The sequence below is a fragment of the Phoca vitulina genome, unplaced genomic scaffold (genome assembly GCF_004348235.1).
Source record: "Phoca vitulina isolate PV1807 unplaced genomic scaffold, GSC_HSeal_1.0 scaffold2, whole genome shotgun sequence".
Lineage (NCBI taxonomy): Eukaryota > Metazoa > Chordata > Mammalia > Carnivora > Phocidae > Phoca > Phoca vitulina.
The window spans coordinates 28,149,448-28,162,156 of NW_022589705.1; the positions used below are offsets into that span (position 1 = coordinate 28,149,448).

General features: G+C 33.1%; 1 protein-coding gene across 3 annotated transcripts in view; it reads right to left on the reverse strand.

Annotated features, from left to right (window-relative positions):
• Window positions 1-563: 563 nt before the first annotated feature.
• PKN2 (protein kinase N2) overlaps window positions 564-12,709 on the reverse strand; it is a 141,198-nt gene continuing 129,052 nt past the window's right edge. For all 3 annotated transcript variants that reach the window (XM_032424470.1, XM_032424452.1, XM_032424462.1), the window contains 4 exons: window positions 10,818-10,960; window positions 6,944-7,051; window positions 6,660-6,740; window positions 564-6,574 (listed from right to left, as the gene is read on the reverse strand). In XM_032424470.1, the coding sequence (XP_032280361.1) occupies window positions 6,371-6,574; window positions 6,660-6,740; window positions 6,944-7,051; window positions 10,818-10,960 (536 nt within the window). In that variant the 3' untranslated portion in view covers window positions 564-6,370. The remainder of the gene's footprint in view (window positions 6,575-6,659; window positions 6,741-6,943; window positions 7,052-10,817; window positions 10,961-12,709) is intronic.

The window sequence follows — 12,709 nt, forward strand, 5'->3', positions numbered from 1 at the left end:
GTTTAAGAATCCCCCAACCCCCTTTAAAAGCAGAAATGTGATTAGCTTTTTCTAAATCTATTACTTTTTCTCCTTTAATCTGTTAATATAGTATATGACAATTGCAGATTTTCTAATATCAAGCCAACCTTGCATTATGAGCATAAGCCCATTTTATAGTGTCATTTTTATACATCACTGAATCTGATTTGATAGTATTTTGTTTTACCAGTGTTCTTGAGTGAAATTTGCCAGTAACATACTCTCCTTGTATATTTTGTTCTCTAGCTTATAGTGACTTCACAGAATGAGTTAGGAACTACAATTTTTCCCCATTATCTCAAGAACTTTCTATATGCTTGAAATAACTTCTTCCTTGAAAGTTTGGAAGAATTCACTTGTGAAACAATCTGGATCCAGTGTACTCTTTGTGGACTTTTAATTTCTGCTTTTATTTCTTTAAGTGATGAGATTATTCACTCTTTAGCTTCTTCATTTTTATATTTTTCAGATTATCTCTATTATTTTCATATTTATTTGCATATATTGATAGTATTTTTTACTTACAAAAATCTTTGCCTGTATGTATATTTTCATTTAATTATAAATAGCATTTATACCTACTCTCATTTTTCATATTTTCAGAGCTATGTGTATTTTGTTAGAATTTTCAAGGAATAAGCTTTTGGCTTGTTTCTATTATACTGTTTTTTCTGTTTACTTTCAGTTATTCTGTTCTTTTTCTTCTTAAGCTGAGCAATTTGATAAATTTTTAACCTTCCTTTTTCTAAAAAACCATTTAGTTTACAAAGTTCCCTGCAAGAACCATTTTTGCTGCATTTAATGACCACCGTTGTTTCTTTCTCTGAGCCATTAAAGGGTATTTTAACATTTTTTTCCAATCTATTAAAATCTATTTTAGTTCTAATCAGTTAGAAAACATAATTGGTACTGCTATACTTTGTAATTTTCTATGATTTGTTTTATGGCTCAGTTTTTACAAATGTTCCATGTATTCTTGAAAAGAATGTGGAATCTCTTAATTGCCAGATGCAGAATTCTATAAATATCCATTGGATCAAGCTGTTTTGTTCAAACATTATCTTTCCTCTTTAAAAAGTCTATTGTCCAATAACACAAGTTGAAATCTTCCAACCGGATGGGTATATTTTAAGTATTTTTAACTAGCTCTATCAATTTTTGCTTTAGTCTGTATTTAGGGACTATTTTATTAAATACATATACATGCTTAGAATTAGTATATCTTTTTGGTGAGTTGAATATTTTATTATGTAGAAACACTCTACTTTTGGTGATATTTTTTCATGATGGGCCTAAAATTGGTTTTGATATTAAGTAGAGCTACCATAGCTTTAACTTGGTATGTTTTCACTTTGCGCATTTTTCCTCATACTTTTACTTTCAACTTCTCTACTTATATTTTAGATATATCTTTTTGTCAATGTGACAAAGCTAGGTTTTCTTTTTAAAATCGATTACCTTACTTTTAACTAGTGAGTTTGTTCCATTTACATTTATTGTGATTATTGGTCTATTTGAGTTTATTTCTACTATTTTATCTCTTGGTTTGAAATTTATATGCACTATATTCTTTTCATGAATATCCCAGACATTTCATGATGTACATTTAACTAAAGTTAATCAATACCTTGACAACCCAACAATACAACAGAATACTTCAGCTCTGATCTTCCCTATCTCAACTGTCTTACTACTGTTGTCTGGAATTTGTTGACTTAAAGCAAACAAACAAGTCATCTGTTTTATTGAGTTGTGTTTATTTTGATTTACCTAAGTGTTTACCATTTTCTCACAGCCTTTTCGGGCCTTAGATCATCATTCTGGGATCACTTTCCTTCTTCTTGAAGCACTTCCTTTACAGTAGGACCCTCAAGAGTAAACCCTCCTTTAAAAAATATTTTCATTTGCTCTTAAACTAATTTCACTTTCTACACGACTCCAGGCTGATATTTTGTTTTCCAATGCTCTAAAGAGAATATTCCACTACTTTCACTGTTAATATTGAGAAGTCAGCTTTTAGGTCTTTCTTTTATAGACAAGTTAGTCCTTTCTCTCTAGGTAGTTTCAAGACGTTGTCTTGGTGGTCTACAGTTTCATTACAATGGTTCTATGCATACACTTATTTATATTTATCCTTTACGGAGAATATTCTGGTTCCTGGATATTTTTTAATCTCTGGTGAATTTGCAGCCCATTATCTCTGCAAATACCGTCTGTCTTCCATTCTGTCCTCTTGGGTCTCAACTCCATTTTCCTTATCTCTTAACCTTCTTTCCATATTTTCCATCTCATCTTTTTATCTATTTGGGATTAATTTCTCAGATATATTGTTCAGTTCTCTCTTCAGCTGTCTCATCTGCTGTTAACCAACACTGTTTCAAATTTGATCAATTATATTTTTCATTATTGGATTTTAAAAATGTTAATTTCTTTAAAATTTCACTTACTTGTTTATCCTGGTAGTTTTAGGTATATAAACATTTTATACATAGCTATTTTATATTTTGTATCTGAGAATTCAAATATTTGCAATTTTTTGAAGGGGATGTCTAAATTTGCTACTTTGTTAGTGCTCATTCAAGTTAGTTTGCTGTCTCTCATGTGTTTGGTGATCTTTAACAGTGTATTACTTGATCTTAATTTGTGGAAGCCCTATGTTCCCATTCTGGAGAAGCTTTCTTCAAAAAGCATCTGATTTTACTGGTAGAAAAAGAGTGACTTGCAAACTAAAACTTGAGCTCCTCTCAAGGATTTTAACACAAAACGTTAAGTTCTACTGCTATTGCAAGGTTTGTTATTCTCATAATGGTGTTGCTATAGTAAATCCATCCTTGGCAAACTCAATTCTTCTGAATGCCTTCATTCCCAAAGCTAGTTCCTTGCCATTCTGGCTCTTACCCTCTTCTCCAACTTCCTACTTCTCTGGCCTACTCTGTGGACTCAGCTTCCAATCCCAACTTCTGAGTGCTCATTTTTGTGACTGAACACTCCTTATTTCTTAGGTGCTAAAGCCCCAGCTTATCCAGATTCATGCTCAAGTGTGTCTGTTTTGGGGTGAGGGATTGCCAGACACCACTCTTGCCTTTAATGAGACCAGCAGTGCCTCAAATTATGTGTCTTATTGGAGGTCTTAGGAGCTTACTCATGATATTAGAAGTGGAAATAATGCAAGATTTCTGACACAAGTTATTTAAAAACTTACCTCTATTTATACATGTATATATTTATATATGTATGTTTATAAATACATATATTTATATACATATAAGGCTAGTATCTCAGAAATACCTTAGATTTCAAAAGATAGCTGGAAGGTAAATAAGATTTCTAATTAAGATTATGATCTATGAATTGGTATTTGTTCCTTTGGGTTTCTCATACTCACCCTCAGTTGCTTTGGGAAGATCAACAATATCTGTAAAAATTCTGTTGAGATTTGAATCTATAATGCAGCTTTCACCTACTCAACATATAATGACAATTTCCACTGTGACCTCAGTTTGTGTTATAGGGATAGCATGGATCATTTTATATTCCCAAAATATTCCATTTGCAATATTTGAATAAGATGACTATAAAATGACTAGCATTCTGTTTTCATTTACCTGTTTTCTGAAAGGTGAGGTCCTAAAATAAAGTTAACCTCAAACAAGAGAATGCTACGTATATTACTGGTGCTTGCATTTTAATGCACACTGTTTTTCATTTATTAAGACTTTGATTTTTTTTCATCTTTATATTCTCAGTATATAGCACACAGAAGGCATCCTATAATATCCACTGAATAAAAGATGCCATTGATATTACCGAGGTAGAATGCAAACTTTTCCCATTACTACCAGTGAAGTGGACAATTTGCTCTGAATCAGATTTTGCCCTACCAGAACAAAAAGCACTTGCAAGAAAGCTAAGCCAAGTTAGTCTTTGAGATCTTGAATATAGCAGAGCTAATACATATTTTGACCAACAGGAAGCTTCCAAAGGGAAATAATACTTAAAACCAAAGTTACAAATTATAATCTATTTAAACTTTAATTTGTGCATTTGTGGTAACTTATGACTGCAAAACACTTTTTTCTTAGAATGACATAAAGGCACATTTCATTTGAATGCATAGTGTACCATTCTAAAATATACTAATAATTTCCTTACAAAGTGCTTGAGCAGTCACTTACACATACAGTAATAGCAAAATATATTTACACTCTATAGTTTAAAATTTTTAAATCTAAAATATATATATATATATTTAAAACTACAGAAAATATTAGTGCTTTCTTCAGCTTAATTGTGTGATATACCCTGCCCTCTAATTTTTTTTAGTGATTGACTTCAATTAAAAAAAAATTTCTGTACACTGTGTAGTTACAAAATGCTATGTCAGTTTTTAATGCTAAAAGCCTATTTTAGACATTGCTTTCTATGCATATTTGAGAACCAGAAATGGTGAGCAGACTGTACCTCAGAAGTATTTAGTGTTTTTTTCATGTTGTGTTAACACTGTGTAAATTAAAGCCAGACAATTAAGCTAAGATCCTCTACTGTCCTTTAACAAGGAGGTTAACTGGCATTTTAAAATAACTTTAAAACATATTGCTCCCTGTTTCTATAAGATTTTTTCCCCAAAGAATCCTGGGTTATAATTAATTTGGAAGGAAGTATGAATTATCTCTGAACAATTTTAATTGTCCTCAGAGTACACAAAAACATGCCAACACACCCTAGCAAGGCTGAAATATTTATAAACTTTCTATAAATCAATGTGCTTTTATGTTTCTCATAGAATTTAAATTTGAACAATTTTTAAGACATGAGATCATTGTGATTAAATGGTTAATTCAGTATGGTTAGTTAACAACTTGCTATTCCTGAGATAGGATGACATGCTCAGCACAGAATCAAGGATGTTATTATTGAATTAAGGAAAAACAGTTAAGTAATAGACTAGGAGGAAAAGAATGCAAAAACTAACAACAACAAAAAACCCAAAAAACTCCAGGCAAGTGGAAGAGTCACGGCTTGCCAAAAGACTTTCCTATAAGAGCATTAAAAAAGCCACAAATGGATCCTCTGAAAAGTTGTAAAAAGTATTTGATCAAATTACTTTTGAGACTTTTGAGGTACAGCTTTAGTGTTATAATAGTTTTTATAAAATATAGACTGTTTTATCAAAAATATTTATACATTCTGTTACAATATATTGCTTCTGCCCTCAGTAACTGCCAATATAAAATCTGGATCCAGTGGCCTAAAATGTACAAATGCACTTAACGTAAATGCTGGAGTTTGAGGTGTCTGCTTGGCCACTGTACAAAAGTGATGAAGTGGTGAAATTAAATAATAAACCTACAACACAGAATACATTACAACTTGCACATATACATGTTCACAGCATGTATACAATGATAATCCCTATGTTTTAACAGATATAGTTCCCTTCTACAGTAGACACAAGAACAAGATAAACTGGGTTGATTAATGTACAATGAATATCAAAAAAGGAGTAATTAGTTCACTGATTTTGGAAGAAGGTCTGATTGAATGTATCAAGTGTCTAGACTTTGGGAATGCATACAGGTAATACAGCATCTTGGTTCAGGCTAATCAGAAGTCCTCATTCTTAAAATTTTAAGTAAATGCTGATGTTTAGTTGTTCTTGTTTGTTTCAGCATGGTTTAATAAACAAAAAATTGTTTGGCAAGTAGCTCTGTTGGAAAGCTATGAGGCTTGTTACATGGTTGGTAAAGATAAGGCGATAAAAATTTTCTCCTAATATAGAAAATTTATAAAACAAGACATCAATTCGTTTTTTTTTTTTTTTAAAGCCAAAAAATGTGCACAAACTACATTTTTTTGATATTACAGTAATTTCAGTAAAAAAAATAAGAGCATTTGCCTTATTCAAACAGAACTACTAAGTGTAAATAGTAATAGCATCCCAAGTCCTTTTGTTCTTTTTGTAAAATATAGCTAAAAATGAAGTGAAATGATTAATCTTCCTTCCACTTAAGGCATAGCTAGGGACTGTGGAAGAGTGTTTTTTTTTTTTTTCCTTTTTTTTTCAAAAATAGACTATTGATCCAAAAGTATTCATTTGTGATAGGTTTTCATGGCCGATGTTCATTCCACTTAAACTCCATGAAACTGTTTCCAGTGCTCAGATTTACGTTGAAAATACATTAAGAAGCCACTTTCAAGAAGGTTTTAGAATAGTACTTTTAAAGAAATCTTCATGTGTTTAAACAAAAAACTCAGAAGCTACTGGTGGCACAGAGAGCAAATGAAGGGTTGCTATTGTTAAGAGGTCTTCTTGTGAGTCAGTTTGCTTGGTTTCACAGTGTCTAGGAACTTAACACCAATCAGCTATGTAGTCAAAATCTCTGAACATTTCTTGCTCCTCTTCTGAAAGTATCCTTGGTTCTCGAGGTGGAGTCAAAATAGGTGCTTCTGAGGTAAATTCATCATCAAAATTGCTAACATCTTCTCGTCCTCTAATGGTAGGTACAAATGGCGGCTTGACTTTTTTGTCCATGAGAGCACTCCAATCAATTAGCTGGATTACAAAATATAAAATGACCAGTTTAGTTTCCTACACCTAATTGCTAGTTTCACAAAAAATTTTAAACTTTCACACTTACCCGGAAAAATGGGTGCTTTTTTACATCCTCTGCATCTTTCTCACCAGCTCCAAGGCGCCGCTCAGGATTTCGTCTTAATAGCTAACACAACATAAAATATAAAAGTTAAAATAAAACCAGTGACTTCATTGATAAAGGTTCTCATAACCTGCAAAGATTTAGATGTTCTTTTGGTATGTGTTTGTCTAAACCATGCAACATCTATGAAGTGAAAACTTCTAAAAGCCTGAGAAATGTCCTTCAATGTAAGAAATTTAAGTAGTTTATAAATCATTAATTCTTACCCTTCTCATTATTGATATGGCTTCTGTAGATAAGAACCTTGGATACCTTACTTCATCATTTACAATACTGTCAAAAACCTCCTCTTCATCATCACCAGGAAAGGGAGACTAGAAGAAATATCTTTGAGTAAGTCAAAATGAATTTCAGTACTGTAAAATCTTATCACCTATCCAAAGTACAACCAAGAACCAGGTAGTGAGGAAAACAAACAAACCAAACTACCAAAAGACCAAAAAAACAAGGACTACAAGAAGCCACAAAAGATACACAATAAAACTATTACCCAGATGATACACCATATACTCTCATTGAAATCTTCTTCAACTTTATTTCCCAGACCTTAATAACAAATTTGGTTATATTATATAACATCATTTTTAATTTAATTCCATTCATTTTATTCATTATTCATTTATCTGGCCTGACAGTATTTTGAGTGCCTCCTAGATACTGAAAAATATTTAGATAATCGACATGTTCCTCAAGAAGCTCAATCTTGTGGGAAGACAGAAGGAAATGGGTAAATATGGTAATAAGTGTAGCCAGAGCAGCACAGAGTTTGTGGGAATACATCTGATATAGATGTGCTTTGAATTTCAGTCAAAAGAAAATTAATCAGCAAAATACAATGAGAGATCCACAGGTATAATGACTACACTAAGAAGCAGCTGCCAACAAAATTAAACTCAAAAGCACACATTTCTAGGCATTTTTAATTTAAGCTCTATATACAACCAGTCTTAGGGCATTTCAGGAAGCAGAGTACTAAAATTGTTGTTCATAATGATACTAATAAAAAAAGTAGTTAAATTACATTCAGTATAACAATTTGATGCACAAAAGGATAAACTCAACCATGTTGAAATGTGGCTATGAAAAAAGACTTATTACCTCACAATCTGAGATGACTTAGGTTTGACTACTTGCTTCCTGTAAAATTATTAATGAATAACCGCCAGTGAGAAAGCAGTACTAATGGAAAAAGAAGGATCTTTGACCTGAGGAATATATGAAAATGAACTTAGAACCCAACTTCCTAAAGCTGAGCTGCCGATCTTATTGCTCCTATCTAAGGAAATTTCAAACTTTTCAGTTATCAAAACCTTAGTTTAGGGGCGCCTGGGTGGCTCAGTCATTAAGCGTCTGCCTTCAGCTCAGGTCAAGATCCCAGAGTTCCGGGATCAAGTTCCACATCAGGCTCCCTGCTTGGCAGGAAGCCTGCTTCTCCCTCTCCCACTCCGCCTGCTTGTGTTCTTGCTCTCCCTATCTCTCTCTGTCAAATAAATAAATAAAATCTTAAAAAAAAAAAAAAAAGAAAAAAGAAAAACCTTAGTTTATTTACGCACTCAAAATAGATAAATCAAATAGACAAATGAAATATATACTATGTGGGATAATATAATTTCTTTCTGGGATTGAGACAGCAGCAAATGAGAGGAAAATTCTATTTCACAAGGATTCTCAATCAGAGTTTCAAGTGGTAATCCAAAGCACTTTTGTCTATTTGATGAGTCAATTTTGAATTTAAAACATGTCACTCTACAACTCCCTGAATAGTGAAGATATACCCACATATTCATTAAGATGTTAAAGTTCCTTGTTTCTGCTAACAGAACTAAAAATAGAATGCTAACAAATGTGTCTAAAGTAGATATAAAAAGAATTCAATGGTCTTTTCAGATGTCAAGAGTCCAGCTCCAGTATCTAAGTTTACTTTAAACTTCTCTGATACTTTCATTATCATTTGGCACTAGGAAAGGAGACCTAGTACCTAGTTAGTTTATTCCTGGAGTCTTTCCAGTCCTCAAAACCCATACAAACACAAATACAAATCTCAAAAACAAATTTGAAAATGCATGATATACCGTGAGTTTTCAATTATTTGTAATAATAGAGAAATTAAACATAAACTTTAGCCAAACCTCATTTTATCACAGTTAAAAGTTACTGCTAAAATTTTACCAATGCTATAAAATTATAAAGTATATCAATGAGTTTTAAGTTTAGTTCTTTTCCCAACTATCCTCTTACAAAGGTGCAATAAAAAATTGTGAAGGATGAGCTGGATCCCTTGTCTTTTATATCCTACTAATTAGGAGGTTAATCAATTAGAAGCTCTTTTAAAAAGTACAGAACAAGAGCTTCCTCATTTGTTCACCGCCAAGTTTTCCAGTCACTTTAGGATAAGGGGAGGTAGAATCGACTGGCTCTTAATTCTGTAGTATTTTGTAATAAATTCATACTTTTGCCTGTCAGCTCTAATATGGGGAATAAATTTTAAGCAAGCATATAATTTTTGGTAACTTAATTACATCTCATACATAAATGAATGCAACATTTAAAAAAATCAAAGCAACAAAAATCTTACTTAAAAATAAAAAAAAAAAGTGGGGGGGAGTTCAAGTATGCCAGAGCTTATGGAAACAACTATTATGAGTACTTCTGGCATTCTTAGAAAGCAAAGACCACTGTGGATTAGGGATAAAATATATCTTTCCATCCTAAAACGCTGTATAATAGCTTTTCGAGATAGAGGTCAAAATTTTCAGATCTGGATCACTGGTCTTAAGAATAGAAATAAGTTTGGGTGGATTCCATACCCTGAGGTAGCAAAACATAATGGTTTAGAGAGGTTGTGAAGCCAGAGAGCCAGAGTTAAAAATCCCAGCTCCACCACATGAGAGCTCTGTGACTTTAAGCATGTTAACTTCTTTGTGTCTCCATTTATATACCTTAATATGGGCATAAGACTAGGATTGAGCTCATTAAAGGTTGCTGAAAAACTAAATGAGCTAGTATCTATAAAGCCAATAATACAGTGCCTAGCACATGGTAAACATTTTAATTAGCGATTTCTTTTCCTCCTTTTCTAAGTATCCACTCCAGTTTGACATACCAAAGGGGCTGTCTTTTGGAAAGACTAAAATCCTTTGTTTGGAACAAGTGCCATTAAATGACAATACAGAGTAAAACTTTAGAAATTTCTGACATTCAATAATTTGGTCAATCATTTATTCAGCTACTAATTTATTCACACCTAGAATGTACAAGAAGATTGTTGGTGCTGGGAAAACTGCAAAGTAATGAACCAAGTTCTTTTTTTCTTTTTTGCATCCTAAGATCACCAAGCCCCTCGAAGCGGTTTTCAATTACTTGTCTAAATATTTACCCTTTCCCAATTCCACTCTAATTTATCATTTCCAACAATTTATAACAAAACAGATTAACCAATTATTGTTGCTTTATTTATTAGATATAACTCACTGTTTCCTAAGTGTAACAATTCCTGTGTAAAATGAAGCTATCCCCAGAAATAAATTTTTAATTTTTTTCAGCTAGAGAGAGCAAGCGAGTGCATGCACACACAAGTTGGGGGGGGGGGGGGGGGGGGGGGGGGGAGGGTGGGGGGGGCCCCCAGGGGGGGGGGGGGGGGGGGGGGGAGGGGGAGAATCTTAAGCCGACTCCACACTGAGCGTGGAGCCGGATGCGGAACTTGATCTCATGACACTGAGATCATGACCTAAGCTGAAACCAAGAGTCAAACACTTAACTGACTGAGCCACCCAGGTGCCCCCCAGAAATTTATTTTAAGTTAATCTGAAGAAAAGAGGAGGGGAAAAATGCTAATCTTTTAATTCTACGATACCCTTTCTGAAGGTAATATTTATTTTGACTAATGTATAGCTGACTTTTTGTTACAGGTATAGAGGTACAAGACAGGTAGAATCATAGGCAATTATTAGTATATTATAAATATGTATAAAACTTAAGTTCCACTTATGCAGGAGACATATTAAGTCATTTATAAATGACATCTTTTGTTCTTTCAATCATCTTTCCTCATTTCTCTTTCATCTATTTTATAGTGCTTACCTCACCAACAAGCATTTCATATATAAGAACTCCAAGTCCCCACCAATCTACAGCCCTTGTATAGGATGTTTCTGTTAATACTTCTGGGGCAAGAAATTCAGGAGTGCCACAAAATGTGCTTGTTCTATCTCCATATCCCATTCCTGAAAAGGTAAAATTTAAGTGTTTGTCAGCAAAGAAAAAATCTAGATGATAGATAAAACATTAGACGATATCCTTAGGAAGCAAAATTAAAATTCCACATTTGTATATGGTGACCAAACTCAAGATATACCAGACTTCTAAAGAAAATGTTAAGGACTGGTATAGAGAAAACTGTGCAATAGTAACTCTACTATTTAATTAATGCGTAAAAATAAATAAAATTTTTATACTTCATTTTATTTACTTTTCTCTTTCTTGTCATTACTTTACAAGTGATGCTAAGAAGTTACAACAAAAAACTGATTCTGAGCTTCAATTTCTATCATCTTTCAAAAATTTTATTTGGTTCATTACAAAAATAACATTAAGTATAGTATAGAAAATACCAAAAAGCAAACCCTTGGATAATCCAGAGTTAGCCACCAAAACAATCTTGAAAAAGAAAAACAAAACTGGAGATATCACAATTCTAGATTTTAAGTAATACTACAAAGCTATAGTAATCAAAACATTATGGTACTGGCACAAAAACAGACACATAGATCTATGGAACAGGACAGAAAGTCCCAGAAATAAACCCACAATTATATGGTCAATTAATCTTCAACAAAAGAGGCAAGAATATGCAATGGGAAAAAGAAAGTCTCTTCAACAAATAGTGCTGGGAAAACTAGACAGCTACATGCAAAAGAATGAAACTGGACTACTTTCTTATACCATACAAAAAATAAACTCAAAATGGATTAAAGACCTAAATATGACACCTGAAACCATAAAAATCCCAGAAAAGAGCACAGGCAGTAACTTCTCTGACACTGGCCGTAGCAACATCTTTCTAAATAGGTCTCCTGAGACAAGGGAAATAAAAGCAAAAGTAAACTATTGAGAGTACATTACAATAAAAACTTCTACACAGTGAAGAAACAATCAACCAAACAAAAAGACAACCTACTGAATGGGAGAAGATAATCTGCAAATGACATATCTGATAAAGGGTTAGCATGCAAAATATATAAAGAACTGATACAACTCAACACCCCAAAAACCAAATAATCCACTTAAAAAATGGGCAGAAGACATGAATAGACAGCTCTCCAAAGAAGACATACAGGTGACCAACAGACACATGAAAAGATGTTCAACATCACTCATCATCAGGAAAATGCAAATCGAAACCACAATGAGATATCACCTCACACCCGTCTGAATGGTGAAAACCAAAAACACAAGAAACGAGTGTTGGTGAGGATGTGGAGAAAAAGGAGCCCCTGTGTACTGCTGGTGGGAATGCAAACTGGTGCAGCCTCTGTGGAAAACAGTATGGAGGTTCCTCCATAATGGAGCTTCCTCAAAAATTTACCAGCTACTGGGTATTTACCCAAAGAATACAAAAACACTTAGCACTTAACACTTACACCATTTGAAAGGATATATGCACCCCTATGTTTATTTACAATGGCCAAAATATGGAAGTAGCCCAAGTGCCCACTGATAGATGAGTGGATAAAGAAGATGTGGTGTATATATATATATAATGCAATATTATTTAGCCATAAAAATGAATGAAATCTTGCCAAAGAAGATATAGTATATATATATATATAGATACACATATATATATGTGTACACACACACACACACAGGAATATTATTCAGCTATAGAAAGGAATGAAATCTTGCCATTTGGAACAACACAGATGGAGCTAGAGAGTATAATGCTAAGTGAAATAAGTCAAAGAAAGACAAAT